Source organism: Spinacia oleracea, chromosome 3 (genome assembly GCF_020520425.1).
Source record: "Spinacia oleracea cultivar Varoflay chromosome 3, BTI_SOV_V1, whole genome shotgun sequence".
NCBI lineage: Eukaryota > Viridiplantae > Streptophyta > Magnoliopsida > Caryophyllales > Amaranthaceae > Spinacia > Spinacia oleracea.
The window spans coordinates 24,092,957-24,119,413 of NC_079489.1; the positions used below are offsets into that span (position 1 = coordinate 24,092,957).

The following is a 26,457-nucleotide window of genomic DNA, read 5'->3' on the forward strand; positions in this document are numbered from 1 at the left end:
TACCAAAAAGGAGTTAATGACCACCAACTTAGCCGCAGAAGAGAGCCGACAGGAAGAGAAATTGGCCAGACGACGAGCAATAACATCTAGAAGACCATAAAAAAAGCACACTTTGACCTACCAATAATCAACAGGCACCCCAAGATAAGGACCCTAGGACGGACGTTGGCGAAGCTGCAAAGCAGACCAAGGTAGTCACTATAATCCTGAGGAGTGTTAGGGTTTAATTTGACAAAAGACTTCTGGTAGTTAATAATCTGACCCGAGATACAACTGAATTCAGAGAGCACATGCAAGATCTGGTCGCAAGCAACATGCAACACTTGAAAAAAAAAAGAATCGTCCGCAAAGAACAAATGAGAAATAGACAGAGCACTCCCGGATATGAAAATACCCTGAATGAGATGACGTCCTTCTGACTAACGGAGCATGGCAGACAAGGTTTCCATGCAGAAGACAAACAAATATGGAGATAAGGGATCCCCTTGGCGAAGACCACAATGAGGTTGAGAAGAAGGAGTTGGCTCCCGTTTGACCAAAACCCGATAAGATATTGTGGAAACGTATTGACGAATGATATAACCCAATAAGGAGGAAACCCAAAGGTTTGAAGAGCGGCAAACATGAAATCCCAACGGACCTCATCATAAGCTTTCTTCATATCAAGTTTCAGAGCGACCAAAAATCTTTTCCTAGCCTTTGGCGGTGTTGATGAAGCACATAAGCTATAAGGCATGTATATGACATGAGAGTACTTTATCTACGAAGTATCTATTTTTAGCCAATTTTCCAAAATAGTAATTGTTTGTAGATTTTCCCTGTACAACTAGCATGAATCAACACAGCACGTTACAGCAGCATGACAACTGACTAGTAACGTGAATTTTGACGGGTTTCCAATCAAAATCTCCCCCTTTTCTCCTCTCAGAAAATACCAAACCCAACCAAACCAAGGCTGACATGAGTACCTCTACACCATCTTCTCTAACAAGCTCCACCTCCGCAACCACCTCCGCAGCTACCACCACCTCATGGTTCTCCGGCATCGTTCGCGGCCGCTCCGACAAAACTTTGAACTCAAGAACCGCCCCTCCTTCCGTCTCCGTCGTATCCGGCGCTGGTGATAATCCCTCTTCTTTAGGCCCTGTCGTAAAAAAGAACCAGTTTCGCGGTGTTCTCTTCCGATATGGTCCCAAGTCTATGCAGGTTCCTTTTCCTCATTTTCATTTCAATAATTCATTTCATTTGTTTTGTGTTATTAGTGCTGAAAATTGGAATTTGATCCATTGTTTTGCTATTTTGATTTTGATTTGAGGTTCTTGATTGTTTGACCAAATGTGCGTTACCTTGCTTCAATTGAATGAATTTAATTATTTGTACGAATCATGAAAGATGCAATTAGAGGAGTTAACTAATTGAGTTCTTAAATAGTGAATGTCTGGTGTGAAATTTGAATGTGAGGTGCAACTGTAGAAGGAAACTGGGGGTTTATGTTGGATATTATTATTAGCATTGTAGATGTAATTTGGTGTTGGTAATAGTGATTGGTGGAAATTCGAGTTGGAAATGATATGAATCATGCCGGTTTTGAGTCGTCTGTATGGTTTTTGAAGATTGAGAAGGTATTATGGTGTTTTGATTGGCAAGTAAGAAGTACAATCATTGAGTATGGGTATGTTTTTTCAGCCAAATGAATGAGATGGATCCCAGTGATAATTCTGGAGGAAATCTAAGATGAATTCAAATTGGGGTTAGAAGGGTGTGGATGATATGGTATATCTAAAAAGAACGTTCTTATTTATTGACTGGTCACTTAGTCTGGGGTGAATGATTTTTGTCAGATACATATCTACACTCTGTCATGCAAATGGAGACTTCAAAGCGTCATCAGATATGTAGTAGTTGAGTCTGACTTCTTAATATTGCAGGATGGACCAAGAAGCGTGTTTATTCTTGTTGAAAACATTTATTATCTTTGAAGTGATTATGTGTGGTAAAGTAACTTTGGAAAACTCATGTTCTAAACAAATTCAGAGAAGAAAAGTAGGAAAGGCACAAATACTCTGGTAATTAGTTAAAGCTTTCAAACATTAGCAAGAAGAAGTGAAATGTGAAAATGAAGCTACAAAAGGTTTATGGTTTTCTCCAAGACTGTAAGATATTACACCTCAATAATTGATGGGTACCATCTCCTCCATCCTGGACTGAGGACAGCAATAGCACCGACTGGTGTATAACGAGTAAGATGACAAAGATAACTATCATGATTACACATTTTCAAAGCTCAACTGTGTGGATATACAATTATGGGTTAATATAGTAATTTCCTCAACAGTTATTTCATACAAAGTATTAATTAATCTCAAATCTATTTGCAGCTTGCATATGCGATACTGGTATCTAAGAAAATGCTTGGTCCATATAAAAATTTGCTTGGATTGGAATTGTGTATGGCAAGTTTTTTTAAGACCTTGTCGTAAAATGTTATAGGGTCATATCATATGATTCATATGTACAATGGGAGAAATCTCAAATCTATAGTGTGGTAATAAGATTTTTAGAGTCTGTTCAGTTTGGGGTAATCAAAAAATTGAAAAGGAATCAAATGACTCCATTCCCTTTTCTTGTATTTGTTTCACTTTCGGCTATCAACTAGATGAGACTACCCTTTAACCTCTTATCCTGCTTTGTCTCACCCTCCTATTTTCATAATTTAGGCTTCTAGTATTATATACTACCCACCATAACCACACCTCTGGCCTTTTGCAGTCTAGCGTCAGTGTCTTCACCTCCTTACCATCATTGTCATCTCCATCTTTGTTTTACCTCCACTACTGCTTGTAATATCACCTGGATGGGCCTTATCCCCATCCACTGCTTCCACTTGATTCCCATCCTAGATTGATCGCAACCATAACATCATTTCTACCACACAGTCAATTTCATCATTTCTACCATGAAATCAATTGCAATTACCAACTTCTTTAGACATGGAAAGTTGGAAACCACTAAAATGATAAGGGCTATGATTATTTATGTTGGGAAATATTAATTTAATTTTACTCCGTAAGGTTTCTATTAGATTTTCAAAAAAATGATGTAAAAATCATACTTGTAACTTGTACGAACATGATATTTTATGGTGTTCACTTAATCTAACATTGATTTGAAAAGTATAGACTTGAATTGAACACATTACTGAAAACCTTACAATACACTCTTTCCGTATAGAAATGATTGGTGCACTTTTACCGGCACGGAGTTCAATGAAGGTGAGTTGATTTTATTAAAATAAGATGTAAGTGGGGTAAATGGAGAATAAACAATGGTAATAAATAGTGGGGTACTAAAGTATTTAAAGGAAAGAAAAGACAAGAAATAAATGACAAAATATTGATAGTGGGGTCTTTGGTGTAAGAAGGATATACTAATATAAGAGGGGGAATTTCCATAAATAAAAAGTGCAAATCATTTCTATGCGGAGGGAGTAGATATTGACCCAATTTGATATCCTTCGAATTGATACATTAACATGAATTGTACCCAATCCAACGTGAAGTAGGACACACCTTAATTAAAACCAAACCAGATATGCCCCAACCCAACAATTTGACAGTTAACCCAGCCAAGAACCAAAATAACCTAGTGTGGTTCGAGGTGATTTTGGAACGAACTCAGATATGCTCACAGTAATAAGACAATAATTAAGCACAATTAGAGGAATTTTGTATGTTTTATTGATGGATAAAAGCTTCAAGGTTGAAGGTAACAAAATGAGAACTTTTGAGAGGTTATCTCTTTCCATGGAACCATTCAATAGTTCCAAGATGATTTTCAATTTCTACCTTCTTCCCCTTTTAACAATTCCTTACAAAAGACAAAAACAATAAAAGAAGTTCAGTAGAAGACAAACAAGTTTTAATTCCTCCTAAGTGCCCAACCATGTTTTCTAGTAATTCCAAACTTGTTTGTCCATATGGCTGCTGCTCCTAGCCGTTCTACATTGCTTGTCTCTTGGCGTAAGTATGAAAAATGGGCTGCCTTTGTGGCTTAGGTGGGTGTGTTGCACTGCCCCACCCCAAAGAACCACCTTGTCCTCAAGGTCGAAGGCCGGGAAACGAAGTTTGATCATCTCGGCATCCTTCCATGTTGCATGCTTCAAACTCGGTCCTCCCTTATTTAGCAGGACTTCAGTAGTGGTTTCCTCCCCCGTGTGACGTGTGCATACATCCAACAATGCCTCCAACTCCCCGATCAACTCAAAGTCACGGATTAGCTGTGTGGGCAAGTTGAGAGGGCTGAAAGTTGCGCCTACCGGTTTCTTTGAGATGTGGAACACCAAATGTATATTGCAATCATGAGGCAACCGTAGTTTTTAAGCCACCTTCCCAATCCGTTGAAGCACTGGAAGGGACCATAGAAACGTGGAGCTGACTTATCGAATGGTCTCTTAGCTAGGGACTTTTGAAGGTATGGATTTAGCTTTAGGTACACCATATCACCCTTATGGAACTCTTCTTCCCCCCTCTTCCGGTCTGCTAAGTTCTTCATGCCTTGTTGGGCCTTAACAAGGTTCAAACGGAGCTCATCCAAAAAAAAGGAAGTTGTCTTTTCTCTTTTTACAGCGGTACTTTCCAACTTTCCATAATAAAAAAAGCTTTGTACGAGAACTCTGCAAACAACAAGCTAAGACCAGCACCGCCGTTTCCCTCAATGCCACCGGCGAGTACCATCTGTGGGATTGGTCGACAAAAATCACACCACCATGTTCGGAATAACGTTTCTAACAAAAGCCCCAATATTTGAACAAGAAATTAGGTAATATTCAACCCCAATATATAGACGTAGGGTTTGAAACTCGAAAAAAAAAAATCATTGCCCAGCATGTTTTAAATTATGTTTCTAACAAAAGCCCCAATGTTTTAATAAGAAATTGGGTAATGTTCAACCCCAATTGACAGATCTAGGGTTTGAAAATTGAAAAATAAATAAATTAAATTGCTTTTTCCACTTCCCTTTAGCTGCCGTGTCCGACTGACCCCACATGCTTTTACACATTTGGGTTCGCCAATTCCAGCGACCCAGGACGTGTACCGCAGCGACCCGGGACAACTTTGTTCCCCATTTTGGGAGGGCTTTCCCTGCTCCGGGTAACACAGTAACACTGACGCATCCCCTTCCATGGACACAACAACGACCTTCAGTTCTTCACTCTTCACTCTTCACTCTTCACTCTTCAGTCTCCGTTAACCCATAAAAGGTGAAGTATTGTTCTCCGCGAAGTATCCACCCATCCGGATCGTTCTCGTCAATTAATTGCATCTCCAACTTCCGGCAGCTCCAACGATTCCGACCACCAGCCCCACCATCAAAGTTCCTCCCTTTCTCAAATACTCTCCCCGAACCTTCCCTTCCCTTCCCTGTAGATGTGTCCCCTTCCCCTTGGGTCAAGGTCTCCGATTTGTGCATAAATTTCCAACGTCGTCTTCTACACCAAGCACATCCCCGAAGTCCTGTGGTGTTTTTCCCTTGGTGAGCAATCTTGCACCTCTTTTTGGAACTTGTCTTGTTGTGCTCTCAGTAAGGCCATCTCAGAATCTTGACCCTCTCGAAAGCGGTTCAGCCTCCCCTCCAAAAGGGTAAGTGTCGACTCTACCTTATCTCCTTGCCTTTGGGTCTCCACCTCGTTGGCTAGCCGAGTCTCCTCCGAAATGGAATTCTTCAACTGCTCCAAGCCCTTACTGACTACCTCAGAACTGACCATTTGTCCAATGGTGTTTGCAAGCCCGTTAAACTGTTCCTTCACTCCATTGAGAGTTTCTTAGATAGTGTCTAACCGTTGTGTGGTTGATGGAGGCATTGTGTCTGCTCCGATACCAAGTTGGAACTAACTCAGATATGCTCACAGTAATAAGACAAAAATAAGCACAATATAGAGGAATTCTGTAAGTTTGAAGGTAACAAAATGAGAACTTTCGGGAGGTTCTCTCTCTCCCTAAACCAGACAATACTTCCAGGATGATTTTCAGTTTCTCCGCTCTTCCCTTTCAATTACAATTCCTTACAAAAGACAAAAACAATAAAAGAAGATCAGTAGAAGACAAACAAGCTTTTAATTTCTCCTTAGTGCCCAACCACACTTCCTAGTGGATTCCAAACTTGGTTGTCCATATGGCTGTTGTTCCTAGCCGTTCTGCTTTGCTTAGGTCCTGGTGTAAGTAAGCAGAATAGGGCTGCCTTGGTGGCTTAGGTGGGTGTGTTGCACATTTCTTGTCTAAATACTTACTTTTTTACAGTTATGTGCCAAACCTATTCTATGATATCATTTATACTAATTTTATGTTCTGGATATTTTTTCATTAATACTTTTGGTTTGCAGATTGCATTTAAAACAGGTGATTATAAGCAACAAGTCGTTTTCATAGGTGGATTGACTGACGGGTTTATGGCTACTGAGTATGTTTAACTTTAACTCATTCACATCTTTACGAAATTAGCATATATAAGGAAAATATGCTGCTTGCCTGCTTGTTGATATGGTGAACTGAGTGGTGTTGCATTATTTACCAAGTCTTACCACCGTTTAAGAAAACAGTTGAATTAGGAAATATAATTTAGTAAGCAGAGTAAATGTTGTTATTTTGTAGAGAGTTTATTGGTTAAAGATTTTAGTTTGATGCTGGATGTCAGATGTCACTAAACCACTGCCCACTTAGTCTATTTGACTCTTAATCACACAAGAGTTCTGCTGACAAATAAAATGGAAAGGAGAAACAATTGCCCCCTAAGGTTTCCATATTGGCGTTGTAAATTCTGGGTGGCTTTTATTGATTGTGTCCAACTGCAACATGGAAATATATTCAGTATTTCATGGGTGATGACTGATGATAAGCTTATAAGTGAATGACTTCTGCAATAAAATCTTAACAAATAAATATAAGTTGGCTTAATAACTTTCGTTGGTTCTTGTTTGCCTTAGAATAAAGAAACGCGGATCGGCTTGTTACTTGAAAAACACTGTTATTTGTCAACCCTAACATAATTTGTCATATTTTCCAGAAAAAATTAATTACTTGATTTTGTACTCTTATTATTGTTTATCCTAATCTAATCAATGTGAAGTCTGGACTTTTGCTGGGGTAAATATTTAGCATTCTTAGCAAGTTGCCAAGTTGTGACTCTTCTAGCTTTTGTTAGCTCACAACCATGTTTCTTTAGTCCTCTGATTTCCCCACTGTTTTATGATGTGGTATGCTTTCCATATCAGATTGTCTACATACCAACTTGCCTTGAAAGTTGGTCAAATCATAGATAAAAAATTGGAGAAAGTGAGAAAACGTCGGACGGAGAAATTTAAGAAAGGCACATAATATTCCCATTCACTAGAACAATATGATAGACATTAGATTTTAAGGGGAGAGAATGAAGAAAACCCTACATTTTATTCCTGTCTCTTTGAAGGAATTATTCATGTCTTGATAACAGATATTCAACGTCCCCCCTTCACAACAAGTTAACTAATGTTTTGCTGTTAAACTAGGAGTCTAGGACCTTGAATGGAGCTTTTATATCGAAATATGCAAGTTGTTTTTCATCATGCAAGCTGTTTTAATGGTCCATCTTATGCATATTTTTGGAATTGTTTCTTGTTTTAGTTTTAATATTCGCTTGTTGTTTTGATGTCGCCGAATTCATATCATGTCCTTATTTTTTTGGAAGATAGAGTGTATAGATTGCTTTTATCTAGAAGAAAGATGAAAAGTTCGAACACAACACTTCTCTTAACTTTCACTAACGAACCAACTAATTAAATAAAAGAAGGCTTACTGATCCAGTAAAATGGTTACCAATTATTTTCCAATCTGGAAACACCCAACTGTAAACGTTGTCGCGTGCATTATGCCATTCGTTCAGTACTTCAGTGGCATACAATGTTTGTGTGTCTGTTCCAAGAACTGAAAGTTGGAATAACATGTTGTTAATGCTAAAAGATCTTCGTGCCCTTTTTTGTCCCCCCTCTGTCTTCACTCTTCAGTGGAGAGTTGTATAAATAGCCTGCTTGTTCATAGTACATTTCATCAGTTATCTGTTGGCTATACGTCCCTTAATACTCGTCCCGCTTTCCTTATAAAGCCGTTCCTTAATACTCGCCCCGTTTCTATAAATGGCATCTTTTTACTAATATTATATCATTTCTCACTTAACCATGAACCCACATATATTTCTTACTTCCTAAAAAAACATTAAAAAATTCAACCCCCACCCACCCCTACCCCATCCTTACCCCTTTAGTTGACACATTTCCCACTAACTATATTAAAAAATACCTCACTATCAACTACCACCTAATAAATTAATAAGTCAATTAAATTGCCTAAAACTATGTGCCGGTCAAACCGGGGCGAGTATTAAGGGACGGAGGGAGTATGTTTTTAATGGCTAATCTTCCACCAAGAAGCTGGAGACGTGTGCTTCATCCTGATTGATTAAATTGCGAGTTCCTTTTCATATTAACTACCGGATATAGATGGACCCTGAGAATTTGTTCCGTTTACTTTTCTTGGGGTGGGGGCAGCGGAGGGAAGAGGAATGTACTGTGACTGATGATTAATGTCATGTGACTGAGAATTATTTCTGCTGCATGTAAGTTGTATGATGTAAAATGAAATCTTTAGTAATTTATCGTCTAATAGACTGACATTGACCAGGTACTTGGAACCCTTGGCGATTGCTTTGGAGCATGAAAAATGGTCATTGGTTCAGATCCTCCTTTCATCTTCTTATACTGCATATGGAACTTCTAGCCTTGAGCAGGTACATGCTTAATCCATTTTTGTTTTTAAGCTTTCCAAACTCCAATTAAATGCTTGATTTTTGGCTTAGTTTTTTTCCACCTTATGTCTGAAAGTAGTTTCAGAAGAGGATTGGGGGAAACAGGACACAGTTTTCTCTTCCTCTTCTGCACACATGAATTTTATTTGGTGCAATATCTGTAAGATACTAAGATGTATCCATCTATCTAGTGGAGATGGGAATGGCGTGATAGCGTCCTGTTGCATATCCCCCTTTGTTGCGCTCCTCTCTCCTGAATGTTTGAACAAGACTGTAATATGTTTCTCGTGATTGGGGTTTTGAATGAAGAGAGTGGCTTAAAATTTGTCATTATTTCTTATATTCAAATTTACGAGGAATCGAGGATAGTGATAAAATAATTATAAAGTAAATGTAGATTCTTTAACATATTATGTTTGAGCCCGTTGCAGCTAGATATTTAGGAGCAACCAAGAATTTGTTTAGTTGTCTGCTCAACTTACTCTTTCATTTTCATCTATCCCAGCCCATTGCTATTCCAAAACATTATAACCGTAATGATTTCTGTATGATGATGATAACTTGTGCAAGAAGTGAAGTTATATGTAGATCTTTTCTTTACCTTTATTAAAGCCTATGAACTGCTATATATAGCAAAAGAGAAATATGGAATGGTTTTAATCTTTTGGTTGACCCGGATCTTGAATTTTTCAATCAGGTCTAAGTTCTTACCAATCTGAATTAGAAACGTAACTGCTCCATCTTTTGTATCAACCTGAAATACGTCACAATAAAAGTGATCCAACCCCTTCCCCTTGTCAGGTGAAGGGGTGAAGGTTGCTTAAAAGGCTTGTAGTTGAAGTGATGAGGGAGTATACAACTTATCCATTGCCTTGTGAAATAGAGTATATTCTACAGTTAATGGGCCTTAAGCAATTATGTTGGTTTAATTGGTTCTGGTGAGACTCTAGAAGTCTAAGTCTAAGTCCAGTCGGGTTTTTGACCAATCCGGTCTTCCAAGTTTCTCCAAAGGTGGAGTACTGATAGGTTCACAATTGGTCTGGCAAATCTTTCCATTGAGTTTAGGCTCTTACTACATTGATGTTAGTTGTGCTTTGTATAAATGTTTGCTTAGTTTTTAAATTTCTTGTTGTTTTTCTCTCAAGGATGCTATGGAGCTTGATCAATTAATCAATTACTTAATTAACAAAGAAAATTCCGACGGTGTGGTGCTACTGGGTCATAGTACTGGATGTCAGGTATGTACTTGTGATTTTATCATCCTTCCCCCCTTCCCTGAATGCCTCCTCAAAAACCCTGTAAAAATTGAATGAATAAAAAGAAATGACCTTATACGACGTTAGGCTATTCACCTCTTTCTTTCTTGGAGCAGGTGTGTCAACTTATTTTAGTAATGCTTTTTAATGAAGTATGGCATTAGCTAAAATTCCATCAGAATGTTTATGTAGGACATTGTGCATTATATGGGGACAAATGCAGCGTGTTCCAGAGCTGTCCGTTCAGCCATTTTGCAGGTATAAACCTATGAAAAATGAGCCTATTTGTGATGGAATTAGAGAATTATAAGTTTTCTTTTCTAAAGAAAAAGGATAAAATCATGAAAATGAATTTTGTCGATACATTTGTATTGGAAAGGGTCCTCTACAAACTTAAGTACCATTTTGATCTTGTAAATGTCTTTGGTTTTAATATCTAAGTATTGGCATGAATCTGCTACCTACCAGGGTATTTGATGTATTACTGCATGGAGAAATTGCAATAAGTTACTTATACCTAATGCATGTTATTGATCAGGCTCCAGTTAGTGACCGTGAGTACCGAGCAACGCTTCCTGAAACTGCTTCTATGATTGATTTGGCTTCGAAAATGATAAGTGAGGGGAAAGGATCTGATCTAATGCCCAGGGAAGCAAATTCAGATGCTCCAATAACTGCCTATAGGTGAGTGATCTATGTCTTTGCAATATTTTCCTATTGAATTAGTTCATTTCATATGTGGTTATAAATTTTATACTTGCATCCTTTAATGCGAAGTCCTGTTTTTAGCTAGTGTGCTAAAACCTAGTGTGCTTTTGGAATATGAAGAACATAGAAATATTCTCATTTCAATCACTGTTGTGCATCTCAAAATACTAAGAATATCTTAGCTTAATATAAGTTTCTTCTTTGTTTGATGAGAACATGTTTTATATGTCTCTGGAAATGTTCGTAATGTAGTGTAACTGAGATCTGGAATTGTTTTCTCTGATGGTTCCTTGTTATTGACGTGATAAGAATACTTTTTTAGGTTCTCTGCATCCTTTGCTTTTGCTTTTAAGAGGAAGTAGTGTTTAGCGGTATGGTGTTAGGTGTCAGGCACTCAGGCGTATGTCTGGAAAATTTAACCCCTTCAAGTAATGGATAGGATTTATTGTCTGTTGAAACCTTCCCCTTGGTGGTCACTGGTAACTGTCGAAAGAAAATAAAGTTGGCTTCTGAAAGAAACGAGCTTATGCTGTTTTTTCCTTAAAAGTTGGGTTCTTCATAGGCAGTCGATCAACTATTTTGGTGTACCCAATCCAAAGTTTCATATATAGTCACTTTGCTCTGTTTTTCTAGCATGCGAATGATACCTGGAAATTTTATTGTTTGGCTCTGCACTCTAGCATGGAGGAGTAACTGTTCTACATTTTTTTTTTTTTGGCTAAAGATGGGCTGAACTTAAATTACGTCAAAAGGTACGAGTACAAGTCCAGTCCACTCCAGTCCAGTCCAGTCCAGTCCCTTTTGGATGTTAGGTTGCAGAATTTTGATGAAAATGTACCCTAAACTGTTCTACGTCTTTTGGTCAATCCTATATTGTCTATTAAATAACCACGTATGGATATTTCTGTAACTGTTGCAGTCCCAGAAAATTCCAGGGTTGCAATTATGTATTTTTCGAAACTTATGCTTCCATTCTCTTAGGGTTGTGGAGTAGACGATTCAGCCACCTCCTAATTCAATCTACTCTGCATAACTGAAATTCCCTGCCTAATTATTTAAGTTTTCCTCAAAATTTCAGAGTTGAAATTTTAGGTGACTTGAGCTTCGTCTGGGACTCATTTGTCAACAATTTGGCTATAAATAGCCTATTTGTAAGGGGGAAATGCAACAACAACAACAACAACAACAACAACAACAAAGCCTTAGTCCCAAAATGATTTGGGGTCGGCTAACATGAATCGTCGTAGAAGATCGTCATTGTCACCAATCAAACCAGAAAGGAGCAGGAAGTAAAAAGAAAAAAACAAAGAAGAGAAAGAGGAATTAATGAAAGTAAAATAAGAGAAAAATGTATATATATTATAGAAGAAATATTGTAAAAAATAATAAAAAAAATAAGTAAAGTTTAAAATAAATGAATAAGTAAAATAAGTACATTTCAAAATAGCATGTAAAATTATTATTATTTTTTTACAAAAAAAAAGGGGGGGGGGGGGGGGGGGGGGGGAGGGAATGCATCTTTGCATTTTAAGAGCAGTTGGTTGTTTATTGCTCCCGATACTCTGACTCATGTAGGTATATGTCTCTCTTCACTGGTTACTTACTGACTACAAGTGTTTTTTTGGCAGATATCATTCCCTTTGTGCATATATGGGCGATGATGATATGTTCAGTTCTGACCTCAGTGAAGATCAATTGAAAATGAGACTGGGTCACATGTCTAACATACCTTGTCAGGTAGCTGTCTCTTTCCGCATATTCTTTACATGTTGACTAAATGCACTGGATTTAAATGTATGTCTTGTACATGCCACCTATATGTACGTCTGCGATAAACATACCATTCAAGGTCCTTCTCATGTGAATTTATTAGAACATATTTTCGGCTGCATTCCAGAACTTGATAATAGTTACAGATCTAAGAAATCACGCTATCACTGGAGAGCCTGCTGAGTATTGTATATATATGTAAGTCAAGGAAATTTACATTCGGAGGCCCTCCTCACGAGGTGAACAAACCTCTTGAGCATTGAATTTGCATAGGTTGTCAGTAATTGCATTCAGAAGGTTGTAAACTTGTAATGTGTAAAAACAAACATACTTGCAGGTCATCTATTCTATGGGCGACGAATATGTACCTGACTACGTTGACAAGAAAGCACTTGTAGAAAGGTAACATTGTTTCTCAATTTGAGACTAATATAAATAATACAAGGCGTATAACTAATGAATTGATGACTATTCCGGCCTAGATCCTGCTATAAACGTGCCACCGTATTTGAATATTTCGAGAATTAAAGATCCTGCTATACATGAATTTGCTGTTTACAGATTATGCAGAACGCTTGGTGGAGCAGAGAAGGCTGAAATCGATCATGGTAACCACTCCCTGTCTAACAGAGTGGAAGAAGCTGTCCAGGCTATTATAGACTTTGTTAGGAGAGAGACACCAAAAGGTTGGGATGATCCTTGGAGTTGAGTTTGTGATGCTGTCAACTTTTTCTTCATTATTTTCTCTCTCCTTTTTTCCTCTCTTTTTGCGGAGGATACAACATGAATTTTTTTCCCACTCATTAATTTATTTCTTGTTTGGTCACTTCTCACTTAAAGGAATGATAGTCACAGTGTTTAATTTTCTTGTAAAATTGTTCAAAGTATAGGAAATTAGCTTGTGCTTAGAATCGATTGTTTTTGAAGTCTCTCTTAGGAGATTTTCTTTTATCATATTGTAAAGAGGCGAATGATGCCTAGGATATTCATAACCAAGAAGTGTGTGTGTTGGCTTATCTTTTTGTGGTTCCATTGGATGGTTGCAGTAACGGATCTAGCCGAAAAAATATGAACGTCCGAGGTTTGAAATATCAACCTATTATTCAATACAAGTGTATCGTTATTCGACGTCCGCGTACGCTAAAATCGCCCGCGTTTTTTTACATGAAAGTACGGTTTTCCCCTTATAAAATTCTATTCAATAATAATAATAATAATAATAATAATAATAATAAATAATAAAATAATAAAAAGTGCAGGTTCTTCTACGTGAGGTCCTTCCCCAACGCACATTCTTCTTCGTCGCCGCCATGGCTAGAGGTAGGGGACGACCCAAGAGGCAACAACTTGCACCATCAGCACAGAAGATGAAATCGGCATATCCTGTACCGGAATCGACATCTTTGGGTTGTAGTACAACCCCTAACGTTCCAATTCCACCATTTGCAAGTTTGAGTAATAGATCGATTGTTGGTGATGCTGATGAACAATCAGTCATAGAGGAGCCGATTATCTCTTCTCGGCGTAGTTTGGTGATGGAATGGAGCCAATTTCAAAAATTACAATCGCAAAAGCAGCCTTCATTTGCAATTTTTTATTACTTTTATTTCTGTAGCCTGTTGCCGCACGCAATTGGCGGCACCATAACATGGTGTGCCGCCATGGTCTCCTGCCGCCAATTGCGGGCGGTCCCTTTTTATATATATATAAAAAAAATTAAATTTAAATTATTTTTAAAAAAAATTGTTTTTTACTGCCTACAAAAATCGAAAAATGATTTTTTACCACCTAAAAAATTAAAACTTGTATTTTACCACCTAAAAAATAATTAAAACTTGTTTTTTACCACCTAAAAAACGAAAAAATAGATGAAATCTTTATGTATGGCTACCTAATTCAATTTTCCTTCAATTTTATACATTCCATGTGTGATTTTCTTTAACTCTTTCACCCTTCGCTCTTTACTTCCATCAAATTTTGTCAATTTTGTAAATTAATGGTGGTGAAAAATTATGTAAATTAATGGAAAATAAGGAAGCGATGGAAGAAAATAGAGTTAAATACATGAAATTTTGGAAGAATAGAACATATTAGAAGTATTGTCGTTATTGTGACCCCCTACATAACATTTTCATCTATTTTTCCATTTTCAGGTGGTAAAAAACAATTTTTAATTTTTTTTTAGGTGGTAATATACAAGTTTTAGTTTTTAGGTGGTAATATACAAGTTTTAGTTTTTTAGGTGGTAAAAAACAAATTTTCGATTCTTTTAGGTGGTAAAAAAAAAAATTTATCTTTCGATATTTAAGAAAGTTTTCCCAATTTTAAAATTTCAAATTAAATAATTTCAAATTTTTTAATTAAATATTAGAATTGAAAAAAAAAATTATGAGAATTTTGTTGTTTAAAAATACAAGTCAAAAAATTGAAATTTATTTATTATTTTCGATTCATAAAAAAATGTGAGTTTAGTTAACAATTTTATTAGTTTTTAAAAAATTATTTTTTAAAATTTATTAATTTAATTTTTATGTAAAGGGTATAATAGTTATTTTACTATTAATACACAGGCATTTTTAGCAAAATAGGACATCAATTAAAAATCCCCTTTTATTTTCTTTCATGTATATTCTCGATAGTGCATTTTTAAACATGTGAACTGAAATTGAAATTTGTATTATAAACGGGTTAGGAAGCAAAGGTTACCCCTTCACAAATTAGATTGGGGTTGAGTGATGTTGTTGACCCATTTATTAAATGAGTTGTACCAATGAGGTTTTGACCTAATTGTTAAGATTGCGGGTGTAGGTAAGGTAGGAAACATATGCAAATCCCCATCCACAATTTGTATTGTTGTGGCTCGTTTGCTCCCTATAAACATAAAAGCACTCGCTATGATTTTGCTACACTTGCTATAATTGACCTTTTTTAATCAGAGTTACACCCTCATATTTGATAAATTTCTAATTTTAAGTATTATATTTATCCCTCTCATGGTATCCACTTCCTATTGTATTTAACCTTTCTATTTCTCCTATGGTTCCCAAACTTACTCACTCCTATTATATCTTGTAATCGAATTATGTAGAGTTGCTTTGTCAAGCAGTGACACATGGTCTTAATAATGTGATTCAATTCTATAAATGATCCTCGAATTTTGGTGAACATAATGCATAAGGGTTCTTTTATTTATTTCCGTTAGTGGATAATGCTTTACAAGATTAGAATTCTCTAGTAGAGGTTTTGATTAGTTTTAATTTGGCTTCATGTCAAAAAGGATGGTAATTTCGTAGCACATCATCTTATGAGGTTAGTGTCCTTTAGTATGGAACAATGTTAGAGAGAACCACTTGACTAGCAACCAAACGAGGTTTCCTCTTATGCACTTTTAGAATCACTTTCTATTTGAATAAAATGCACTAACCATATTTCTCTAAAAAGAAGGTCAGTAGGGCGAGGACTATAAGGACTGCCCGAACCCAATATAAGAATGGCTTAACACAACATGAGTTTTGCACTAGTGGGTAACGTGTTGTGCAAGGACTTCATTTTCAAAATTTGGCACTAAGTTTGACACAAGTATGATGAGTCAACACGTTCTTCATCCCACTTATTTTTAACCAATTCACACAAAAAAATGTTTATAACCATCAAACGAAATTTGGACTATACACCCATATGCACAATGTACATTGGGCTTTAGAGAAGGATCTCAATGTATGCGTACATAAGTGAAACATTTTACTACGTACGTAGTATATGTTATTTGGATTTGAACTATATGTTCTTTTAATTTATATTCTTAGGTATGAGGTGTGTTCTTTCAATGGTTTATTCTAGTCAGGGTCGTCTCATTTCATGGTCGTCCAAACGACAGGCTACACTCTCTCGATCAAGTGCAGAAGAAGAATATAGAGGCGTTGCAAACGTTGTCGTTGAAACATGTTGGCTCCGCAATCTCCTTATCGAGCTATAATGTATCTGCAGTATATTTATCAGTCAATCCAGTCCAACATCAACGTACAAAGCATATTGAGATAGATATTCATTTCGTTCGTGAGAAGGTGGCTCTAGGGAACATTCGTGTGATGCATGTCCCCTCGGCGTATCAGTACGCATATATCTTCACCCAAAGGCTTACCACGACAATTGTTCAGGGACTTCAGATCCAACCTGAGCGTCCGACCTCCTCCCGCTCCGTCTGAGGGGGTGTGATAGATAATATGTGAATATTATCTTCTATATTGTATAAAGATAGATTTTGTGTAAATTAGAGTTCTTTTAGGATTGTACTTCCTTATAGACTTAGGATTGTACTACTATATATAATTCACTAATGAGAACCGACCAAGATAGGGAGAATTTCACTATTCTACAAACATTAACATGAAATATTGTACGTACTGTATTAATATTTTAATGTGGACGTATCGGTTATGGTCTTAATAGATCAGTTATGATCTTCAGAGATCAGTTCCAAAACTCTACATGGTATGGACAAATCGGTTATAATGTGGAAAGATCGATTCTGATCTCTACATGATCTGGATAGATCGATACCGATCTCTACATGATTGGGATAGATCGATTCTGATATCTACATGTTTTGGACTTATCGATACTGATCACTACATGATTTGGATAGATTGATTCTGAATTCTACTCCCTTCGTCCCTTAATACCCGCCCTGCTTTCCTTATAAAGTCGTCTCTTAATACTCGCCCCATTTCTATAAATGTCGTACTTTTATTAATATTATATAATTTATCTCACTTAATCAAGGACCCACTTATATTTCTACTTTTTAAAAAAACATTTATTATTATTAATATTAATATTAATATTTATTATTTATGATTTATTATTTATGATTTATTATTTTTTATTTGTTATTTATGATTTATTATTTTTTATTTGTTATTTTTTATTTATTATTTATTAGTTATTATTTATTATTTATTATTTTTTATTTACTATTTACTATTTATTATTTATTATTTATTATTTATTATTTATTATTTATTATTTATTATTTATTATTTATTATTTATTATTTATTATTTATTATTTATTATTTATTATTTATTATTTATTATTTATTATAAGTTTCAAGAAGTTCCAATAAATTCAGATAAGTTCAGATCAAATAAGTTCAGATAATTCAGATAAATTCAGATAAGTTCAGATCAAATAAGTTGAACAAAACGCACCTTATACTCCTATCTATAAAAATTGTCCTCAAGAAAAATGGAAGATAGTCTATCTGCTTATCAGGTTTCATGCACTTTGACACCAGTCCAAAATCTAGAAAAACTAAAACTGTCAACAGCTTTCTAGGAAGGAGACCCCACTTTCACACTTTCACGCTTTCTACTTTATTTTACTACCCACTATACCGTTGTGTCGCGGTAAAAATAGTGGTAGTTTTATACTCCTACTCAGCTCTATTCTCTCAACTGGGAAAAATAAAACAAACAGATCACACATCTCCCCAACTTTAGCAACACCTTCAATATTTCCTGCATCCATGACCTCACTACAATTACAATGATTCATTCAATTTACTGACCCAAATTGTCCGCCATTACTGCAACCTTTCCAACTCCCACAATGCTTCACATTTTCTTCTTTCTTTCTCTTTTTCTCTCTCCTCATCTATTTGCCGCCACCACCAACCTCGTACTCCCTCATCAACACCCTGACCCTGAAGCTGTTGCGGAAAGTGTTCACAGGTAAATAAAAAAATTCAACTTCACTCAAATTGCATCTGGCTTCTTTTTTGGAAGCTCAAATCATCAATTTGGGTGCCATTTTCTTGCTTCAATGCATGCATTTGTTTACATTTTTCTCACTTAAGCATTTCGTCGAACACTTGGTGTGCATTAAATTCTCAACATTTTCACTTCTGTTTTACCTTTTTATTCTATTTAGGGCAACTCTTTCTTGCCAAACCCGTCTTATGTTCCACCAAAGTGGTTCATTTTCCAAATTAATTAGTTTTTCAACAATTTAATTTTCTTGGAAATTATCCCGACTCAAATCCGGAGGTCGGAGTAAATGAGGTACCTTGAAAATACTGACATTGTCATTTTCAATTGCAGGATGGTGAATGCATCACTAGTAAGAAGACAAATGCTTGAAGAATCCAAGCATCCAACCTCATCCGCTTGCTTAACCGGCAACCCAATTGATGACTGTTGGCGTTGTGACCCACATTGGGCGTCAAACCGTCAGCGGTTAGCCGATTGCGCCATTGGGTTCGGGCAATCAGCAAAGGGAGGGAAAGGTGGTCAGATCTACGTAGTAACCGATTCCTCCGACTCCGACCCAGTAAACCCGAAACCGGGTACGCTGCGATACGGTGTGCTCCAGGACGAACCGTTATGGATAGTTTTCTCTAGTGATATGACAATCAGGCTCAGATACGAGCTAGTTATGAGTAGTTACAAAACCATCGACGGCCGAGGAGCTAACGTCCATATTACCGGTGGTGGGTGCATCACACTACAGTATGTCTCCAACATAATTATTCACAACATTCATGTCCATAATTGTGTCCCAGCGGGTAATGCGTTAGTAAGGTCGAGCCCCACCCATGTGGGGTACCGCTCGAAATCGGACGGTGATGGCATGACTATATTCGGGTCAAGTAATATTTGGATTGATCATTGCTCTTTATCTTCTTGTACTGATGGGTTGATTGATGCTACTGTGGGGTCCACCGCTCTTACCATTTCTAACAGTCATTTTACGCATCATAATGATGTTATGCTGCTTGGTAACAGTGATGGCCATGTCTTGGATGAGGGAATGCAGGTATATGGATAGTTGAATATTTAACCCGTGTTTTTTTTTAATGTTGCATTGCATAAGACTAACAATGTGGTTACAATTTGTATGTGGTAAAAACAGGTGACATTGGCGTTTAATGTGTTTGGAGAGGGAGTAGTGCAAAGGATGCCTAGGTGTAGAAGAGGGTATGTGCATGTAGTTAACAATGATTTTAGGTATTGGGAGATTTATGTTATTGGTGGGAGTGATAATCCAACAATCAATAGCCAAGGTAACCGCTTCACAGCCCCGGCTAACCCGTTTATTAAAGAGGTTCGACAATCTATACTTTTTCTGCTTTATCACATTTTCTTTGGCTTTTTACTATCACTCTTCATCATTTTTTAATCAGCTGCATCTGTCTTTTAATATGGTATAAAGAAAAAATGTTTATATTTGCCCTTTTGACGGCTCATTTAAGTTTTAAGATTATGCGCGAGTTACAGAAGCCACATTGCTATTACGAGTTGAAAAGTTAGTTAAGTGGTACTCCGTCCCATAATATAGTGCCTGTTTTCCTAAAATGGTGTCCCTAAATGATGTGCTTATTTCTATTTTAAACCATTAAATTTTACTCATATACCCTCATGCATTAATTATAATTCCAATATTGTCTTAAAAACGTCAGAATTTTTACTTTGAAAATTGTACTTTTTGACTTTTATTCAACGCTTGTGCTTGATTTTTTGTCTTTTTGAGGCCTATTTATTATGTATACACCTTTAATCTCTAATTTCTCTCACCATAAAAAGCCACCTATGTATTTTATCTTGAAAGTACAAATAATTATTTTTCTATTATCAATGCTATCCTTTACCTTAATAACCATGATTTTGATCAAACGAGCGCTTAAACCATGATTTTGATCAAACGAGCACTTATATTATGGGACGGAAGGAGTAAGATATTACGGAATGGTAGGGAGTAGCTAGCTAGAGCTAGATAGTGAAGATATTTCAAGAAAATGTCACGAGGAGTGTTTTTCAACTTTTTCACTTGAAGTTATTGTCTTTATCTTTTCCTTTAAATGCAATGATAAATACTGAGTATTGCAGATTTTAAATGGAAAAAAGAGTTTATTTGATGTTCGATGTTAGAGATTATTACTTGAATTTGTTTGCATTTGGAGTATTATTTGTGGAGCGGCCAGAAAGGGTCCCACAATTATATAAGAGAGCCAAAATATTGGACTTTTGAGGCCAAGGACAACTGGTTAAACCAATTGAGGCTTTAAATAAAGGCCTTTAAAACTTGGAATCTCATGTCAATTTTCATTTCTCAAATATGTAGTCATTATGTCTTAATCTACACAGTGGATGTGGGCCTGTCTGAAGGTGCTTGACAGCATGTATTGAGAATCTTTTCCCACCTCTTCCCCTTAGGTTATTGATATTTTAAATTTTTTTCTGTATTATTAGTATTCAGACTTCTAATTGTTAAACAGGGTTTTGTTTGAACTAGGTATTTTCAAGTTTAGGTCTGAAATCTCATGTTAAGTTATTAATTTTTTTTTGGATAGGGAAACATGCATGCTTCATCATGACTTGAACTTTTTGGGTTAAGAGTGTTAATTTTTCCCCACAAAAATATGACAAATTTCTATTTAGTTTTATGTAAGTTTTGGTCTTGAAAAATAATACTTCCCCCCTTCCCCATTCAAAAATATGGTAATCTTTGCCTTTTCATGGAATCCAATGCACTATATTGGGATAACTTTGAGGCTTTGAATATTATTCAACATTCTTAACCTACCCTTGTATGCATACATAACTGTCTCAAACCTGCTTGGATGGCCTTGCCTTTACTCCTAGTAATCTGCCTGTCAATTGCTTCACTGCTGCTATCATCGGCTTGATGCTCAGCCGTGGCTCTGTTTCCGGCTGTTCATGCAATAGTCAAACTTTTCTCTACAATGATAAATATTGTGTTCAAATGGGGTACATAGATACATACACACTTTTTTTTTTGGGCATGGACTTATGTTTCACTAAGAGGAATAAAATTGGCATGAGGGTGTGTTTATCCAAGTCTTGCAGTCTTGATGCAAGACTTAGTGGGACTTGTGCAATGATTTATATTATTTTCTGAGGAGTTTAAGTGAGTTGGAATGAGTTTGGGGAGGGAGTGTCTTATGGAAGTCTGAATAATAAAAAAATGATAAAACTTAGTGGAAAACTAATGTGCCAGAGTCTGGAGTTTGGGATTCAGTATGACGGATAAAATCACCCTAAATTGAGAATGACATGATCTGTAATTTGAACGGAACTTTGGTTTCTTAATATATTTATTCTTTATCAACTTTGAAAAGAATACTAGAATATACCCCTCCTAGTATTTGGAAGTGAAATAGCAAGTTAAGAGAACATTTGTTTATACGTGAAATGATTAATGTATAGGCATTTGTTGGAAGACATTATGTTAGCTCCTCCATCAATAATCTCCGACCTCCTTACTATGAGATTTAAATATTATTAAATTCTAAATTCAAGGTTGAAGGGTATTGAATTTGTCAAGAGTTTCCAATGTTTAGATAATTAGACTTGAGTCTTATGTGAGATTCAGTTTCTTTTTACTTCATCTGTAGCTCAACAATAGTTCTATTGACTTTTAAATTACTCGGTTGTAGAAAATAAAGTAGGCGTTTGATTGAATTCTTGTAATGTCATTAGGTGACGAGGCGTGTGGAAACAGGTGATAAGAATTGGGAAAATTGGAACTGGAGGAGTGAAGGGGACATAATGCTAAATGGAGCCTTCTTTGTGCCTTCTGGGAACGGTTTAACTGCACAGTATGCCAAAGCTTCCAGTACTGAACCCAAATCTGCAGCGTCCATTGACCAGATTACTATGAATGCTGGTGCTTTTGGCGACCCCAGGTAACTGTTTGAACTGATCCAAGCTCTTGATTTGTTTCATTTGATTATTATTTTTAGTCTTATTAGTTATACAGGATGTTTAACACGCATGAACATTATAAAAAAGAAATAGTAGATATTTCAGACCTTGTTACTGAATAGAACAAACTCACATATATGAGGAATTTGTTTGGCAACATTAAGTAAATTAGGAAAAGTATGGAAAAATATACTAGATCTTTTAAAATTTATTGTGGTTATTCTGCCATCCCCATAGTCCCTGCCTTTACCCTCACCGTCCCCTTACGGCTTACAGCACTTGATGTCCCTGCCTTTACCCTCACCGTCCCCTTACGGCTTACAGCACTTGATGTCCCTTCCAACCATGTCACTTTTCACTAAAATATTTGTTTTTCTTCCAAACACCAAATTCTTTACTTTCTAGCATCTATAAATCTGTACATTATACATAGATGTATAAACTGCTACGGAGTAACTTACTAAGTTTTCATTGGCAGCACCCATAAGATGATGAAAGAAAATAACTTAAAGGTGAAATCGGTTTAAAAACAAATGTAAGGGGCAGAAAACTCTACGTTTTAGAATTAGGGCTTAGCTTGATGTTACAAGAACAACACTAAGGTGAAATCACACAAACCCCTTAAAAAGTACCTGTTCACATTTCTTTCTAACAATTTCACTTTTTATAAAGCTCCTCAAAAAGCCATGCTCAAAGTTAAAAGGTAAATATTTTCCTTCCTGTGCCACTGGTTGTGTTTTCACAAGTGGCCCATCATCCATGTGCCGATAAGGCCTTTCTCCCTGACAAAGACAGTTGCTGACTTTTAGCTCATCCTTGGTCCACACATCTTACCTCAAATCTACAGTTTTTGGTTCTTTATTTTTTTTAATCAATGAATCTAATTTTTCAATGCGTTGGTAAATTTTTTGGAAGTTAATTTTCTGTGGAATAAGTAGTTTTATGAAAGCGTCTTTCATACTTGGTTCATTAAATACATTTGTGAAAAGTATGTGAAAACACAGTTAACTCACTGACTCAATAGAAAAATATTTATTTCTAAAGGGGGTAAACTGTAAAAGTATATAAATTGTTCCATAAGATGGTCAACTAAACAATACAAATTTCGTTGTTCAATAGAACTTGAAGTCCTATTGTTTATTTAGCTTAACCAAACGGGACAAAGAGTTACTCCTATTAGTAGTTAGTATGGTATTTTTGTCACAATAGGGGTAATAACGAGTCAAGTTGAACTTGAGTTTCAGGTAGTTTGGCTCGACGGACTTGCCTTCAAGTTTGAGACAAATCTTGAACTTTTTCAAATTTTTAGTTTAGCTGAGTTCTAATCAACTTAAATTCGAGAATTGCAGCTAAGCAGCAATTTCTCGTTTAAGTTACAACATTCAAATTTTAAGTTTTTGCTAATATTTTAAGACACTCAAGTATTATACAAAAACCTACTACGTATGAGTCTTGATTGCAAGTTAAAATATATACTACTATGTACAAAACAAAAATTACGAAGTATGCAGCAAGATTCAGGCTTTAGTACAAGCTTTTTAAGTCAATGTTAGCTCTACTCAGCACATCAAAATCTTAAGTTAAGCTCGAATTGTTTGCTCACTTGAGTTCCTTTATTTTTTTGGGACGGGCACTTAGGTTAATTAAAAATCCTAACACCCGTACAATACAAGTCACATGCAAAAAAGAGAAGTTTTCAATTAAAAGAGGAAAAATAATGATCTTGGGCACATTGTCATTGTTAAGATGAAAGTTTTTTTTTGGAGGAAATCGAATATGAAAGTTCAATGGTAATTATTTGCCCATTATTTCTAAGTTTTGTAACTTTTTATGATTTGGAAAACGTAGACCATTTTCTTCAATATCAGTGTTTCTAAGGGTTTGTCTAGTGAAACTAGCGGTTATAGTTTGCTCAGCTATTCTACAAGAATTAGCCGATTTACCACCTGTTAGTGATTAGCTACTAATTGTTGATGGTTTTTCTGAAGGACTCAAGGTGGCTATCTTAAATTACTCAATATTTCAAAATTACTCAATATTTCAATACAACTACTCCTATGTTATGTAACTCATGAATAATGTAATATGATTGGTTAACAGTGAAGTAATTCTAAAAAAGAATGTTGACTTTAAGCAATACTCTCTGCTCCCTCACTCTCAAATGTTAGTCCTATTTGGAATTTTGAAAATTTTCAGGAGTGAAGAGAATTTTCTAAATTTTTTCCTATATGTATTTCAAAATATATTCATGTGAGACCTTGTTTTATTCGTTTCAATGTATAGTTTCACAATATCTAATTTTTTTAACATTCGTATTTGGAGATATTTACGTTTAAATATTGAGTTGAATCGTTAGAAAAGTTGAATTTGGACTAAAATTTAAGAACGGAGTGAGTTGCATATGTTTCGTTTAAGGCAGTCCACTAACAGTAAAAAACTAGTTTTGAGTTAGACATCATTCAAACATCAAGTACACGAAGTAGTTCATATTTTCAATTTTAACATTTTTATTAAGGCACCCCAACGATTGTGGTAAATTTCAACTACAAAGTACAAAAGAAAAAAATAGTGTGTATTACAATAAAATTATTTGAATGAAGAAGGAAATAATAAAAATTTTACGAAGTATTCAATACCTTATAGTGTCAGGTTTGTATGATCTCACATAATTGAGACTTGATATTTTGTAAAACTTTCTAAATTTGCTAGACCGTAATGACGATGACAACAAGAACTACTATACCATTTAATTCGGGTTGAGAGCCCATGTTATGAGTCATTTTGAAATGAATCTAAATATCTCCATGATTAAATTGTGTCCAGAACTCCAGATTAGTTTGTGATATCGGTATTCCTGCCATCAACATATGTTTGCAATAGGTGATGTATTTAGACAAAAACAGCAAGTCCAACTTTTGGGCGATTTGTCATCAGTATAACTTGTTATGAGTAGATTACCAAATGAGGAATTCATTCTGAATGTGTAAGAATCACCTATGACCTGGCTGGGCCCAAAATTTTGGCTTTACACCGGGCCTGTTTTTAGCATGGCCCGTAATCAGGATCAGTTCTATAGTTCACCACAACCATATTGATTACCTGTCTAAAACATCATTTGAGTGACAAACAACATGGTAAATATTGCATATTCACCTAATATTTCTTTCTTCAAGTGTTATGGGAATCTTTGAATAATAAAGAATTAGCGATTCCACAACTCCATCATTAGGTTTGGGATGTACTAGATAATTCTTTCTTTGTGTTATTTTGGGGTTTTCTTGCTTAAATTGAAGCATTTCATCGAGTTATTATACAGACCAAGATACCTTTTGAACTAAATTACTTTCTGTTATGCACACAGGGACACCACAAACATGCCACAAGGCGGTGGAACAAGCACGAGTAGCAGTCAGGCTAAATCTGGCGCTGGCTACAGTTCAAGTTCTGGCTCCGGTTCTGGTTCTGGTTCTGGATCTGGATCTGGATCTGGTAGTGAAGACTACTTCGGCATGATGTTTGGCAATGGTGGTCCAAAATCCTTATCTACAGCCTCCGTTTTCTTGGCTACTGTTGTCATTCTAATATTTTGCACAATTACTAACCACGGCAATCTGCTGCCCTTAACATTATTATGCCTATAGTTATTAATCAAAATTATCCAACAAGCCCTCCTTCCCCCATCCCCACCCCTACCCCCACCCCCCAAAACAAAAACAAAAACCAATTTTCGGCTATATGTCATGCGGCTTTGTATTGTAATCTGCTAACATGGGGAAGACGTCTAACACAAGAACCCCAAAACAGTACGGTTTGAGCTCAATTGAACTGTATATTTTGAAACTTGGAGAGATGAGATGCCTAATCTAATGACTAACTAATTATTCTTGTATGGTTAAGAAGGTTCGAATCCCTCTCCTCTACTTGTAATTTGTATTGCCATTATAACCCAGTTGCACCAACAAAAATTATTCTTGTATTTGTACTGCATTTGAATCTTGCTTCCATTTCAACCTGTTACCACAGTGCACTGAGTATTCAGCGTTCATATTGCAACTCCTGTATCACTCGTTTCTCTTCGTTTAGTTGTTTCACATATCCCCTCTCAAATAAAGGTAGCAAAAGCTGGTCCTATCCAAACCCAATCCAATAATATAGGTCAATTCGAT

General features: G+C 36.0%; 2 protein-coding genes across 4 annotated transcripts; both read left to right on the forward strand.

The window, feature by feature from the left end:
- Nucleotides 1-635: 635 nt before the first annotated feature.
- Nucleotides 636-13,582, forward strand: LOC110791182 (UPF0613 protein PB24D3.06c). Of its 3 annotated transcripts, none has more exons than XR_008930214.1 (10): nucleotides 787-1,206; nucleotides 6,380-6,456; nucleotides 8,709-8,814; nucleotides 9,978-10,070; nucleotides 10,281-10,346; nucleotides 10,627-10,772; nucleotides 12,425-12,533; nucleotides 12,694-12,805; nucleotides 12,904-12,968; nucleotides 13,128-13,174. XR_008930214.1 is itself a non-coding variant. In XM_056839962.1 (10 exons), exons 1-9 carry the CDS (start codon nucleotides 961-963, stop codon nucleotides 12,962-12,964), a joined length of 975 nt encoding a protein of 324 aa, XP_056695940.1. In that variant the 5' UTR covers nucleotides 787-960; the 3' UTR covers nucleotides 12,965-12,968; nucleotides 13,128-13,265. The 3 variants fall into 3 exon arrangements, 2 of the variants coding, with proteins under 2 accessions (XP_021851622.1, XP_056695940.1); XM_056839962.1 differs by having other exon boundaries at nucleotides 12,694-12,764; nucleotides 13,128-13,265; XM_021995930.2 differs by lacking the exon at nucleotides 12,694-12,805 and having other exon boundaries at nucleotides 636-1,206; nucleotides 13,128-13,582.
- Nucleotides 13,583-17,980: 4,398 nt separating this feature from the next.
- LOC110791183 (probable pectate lyase 18) lies at nucleotides 17,981-26,295 on the forward strand. The gene is made up of 5 exons (XM_021995931.2): nucleotides 17,981-18,298; nucleotides 18,668-19,382; nucleotides 19,479-19,670; nucleotides 22,067-22,272; nucleotides 25,653-26,295. The coding sequence occupies exons 1-5, from the start codon at nucleotides 18,177-18,179 to the stop codon at nucleotides 25,930-25,932; spliced, it is 1,515 nt and encodes a 504-aa protein (XP_021851623.1). The 5' UTR covers nucleotides 17,981-18,176; the 3' UTR covers nucleotides 25,933-26,295.
- The last annotated feature ends 162 nt before the right edge of the window (nucleotides 26,296-26,457 follow it).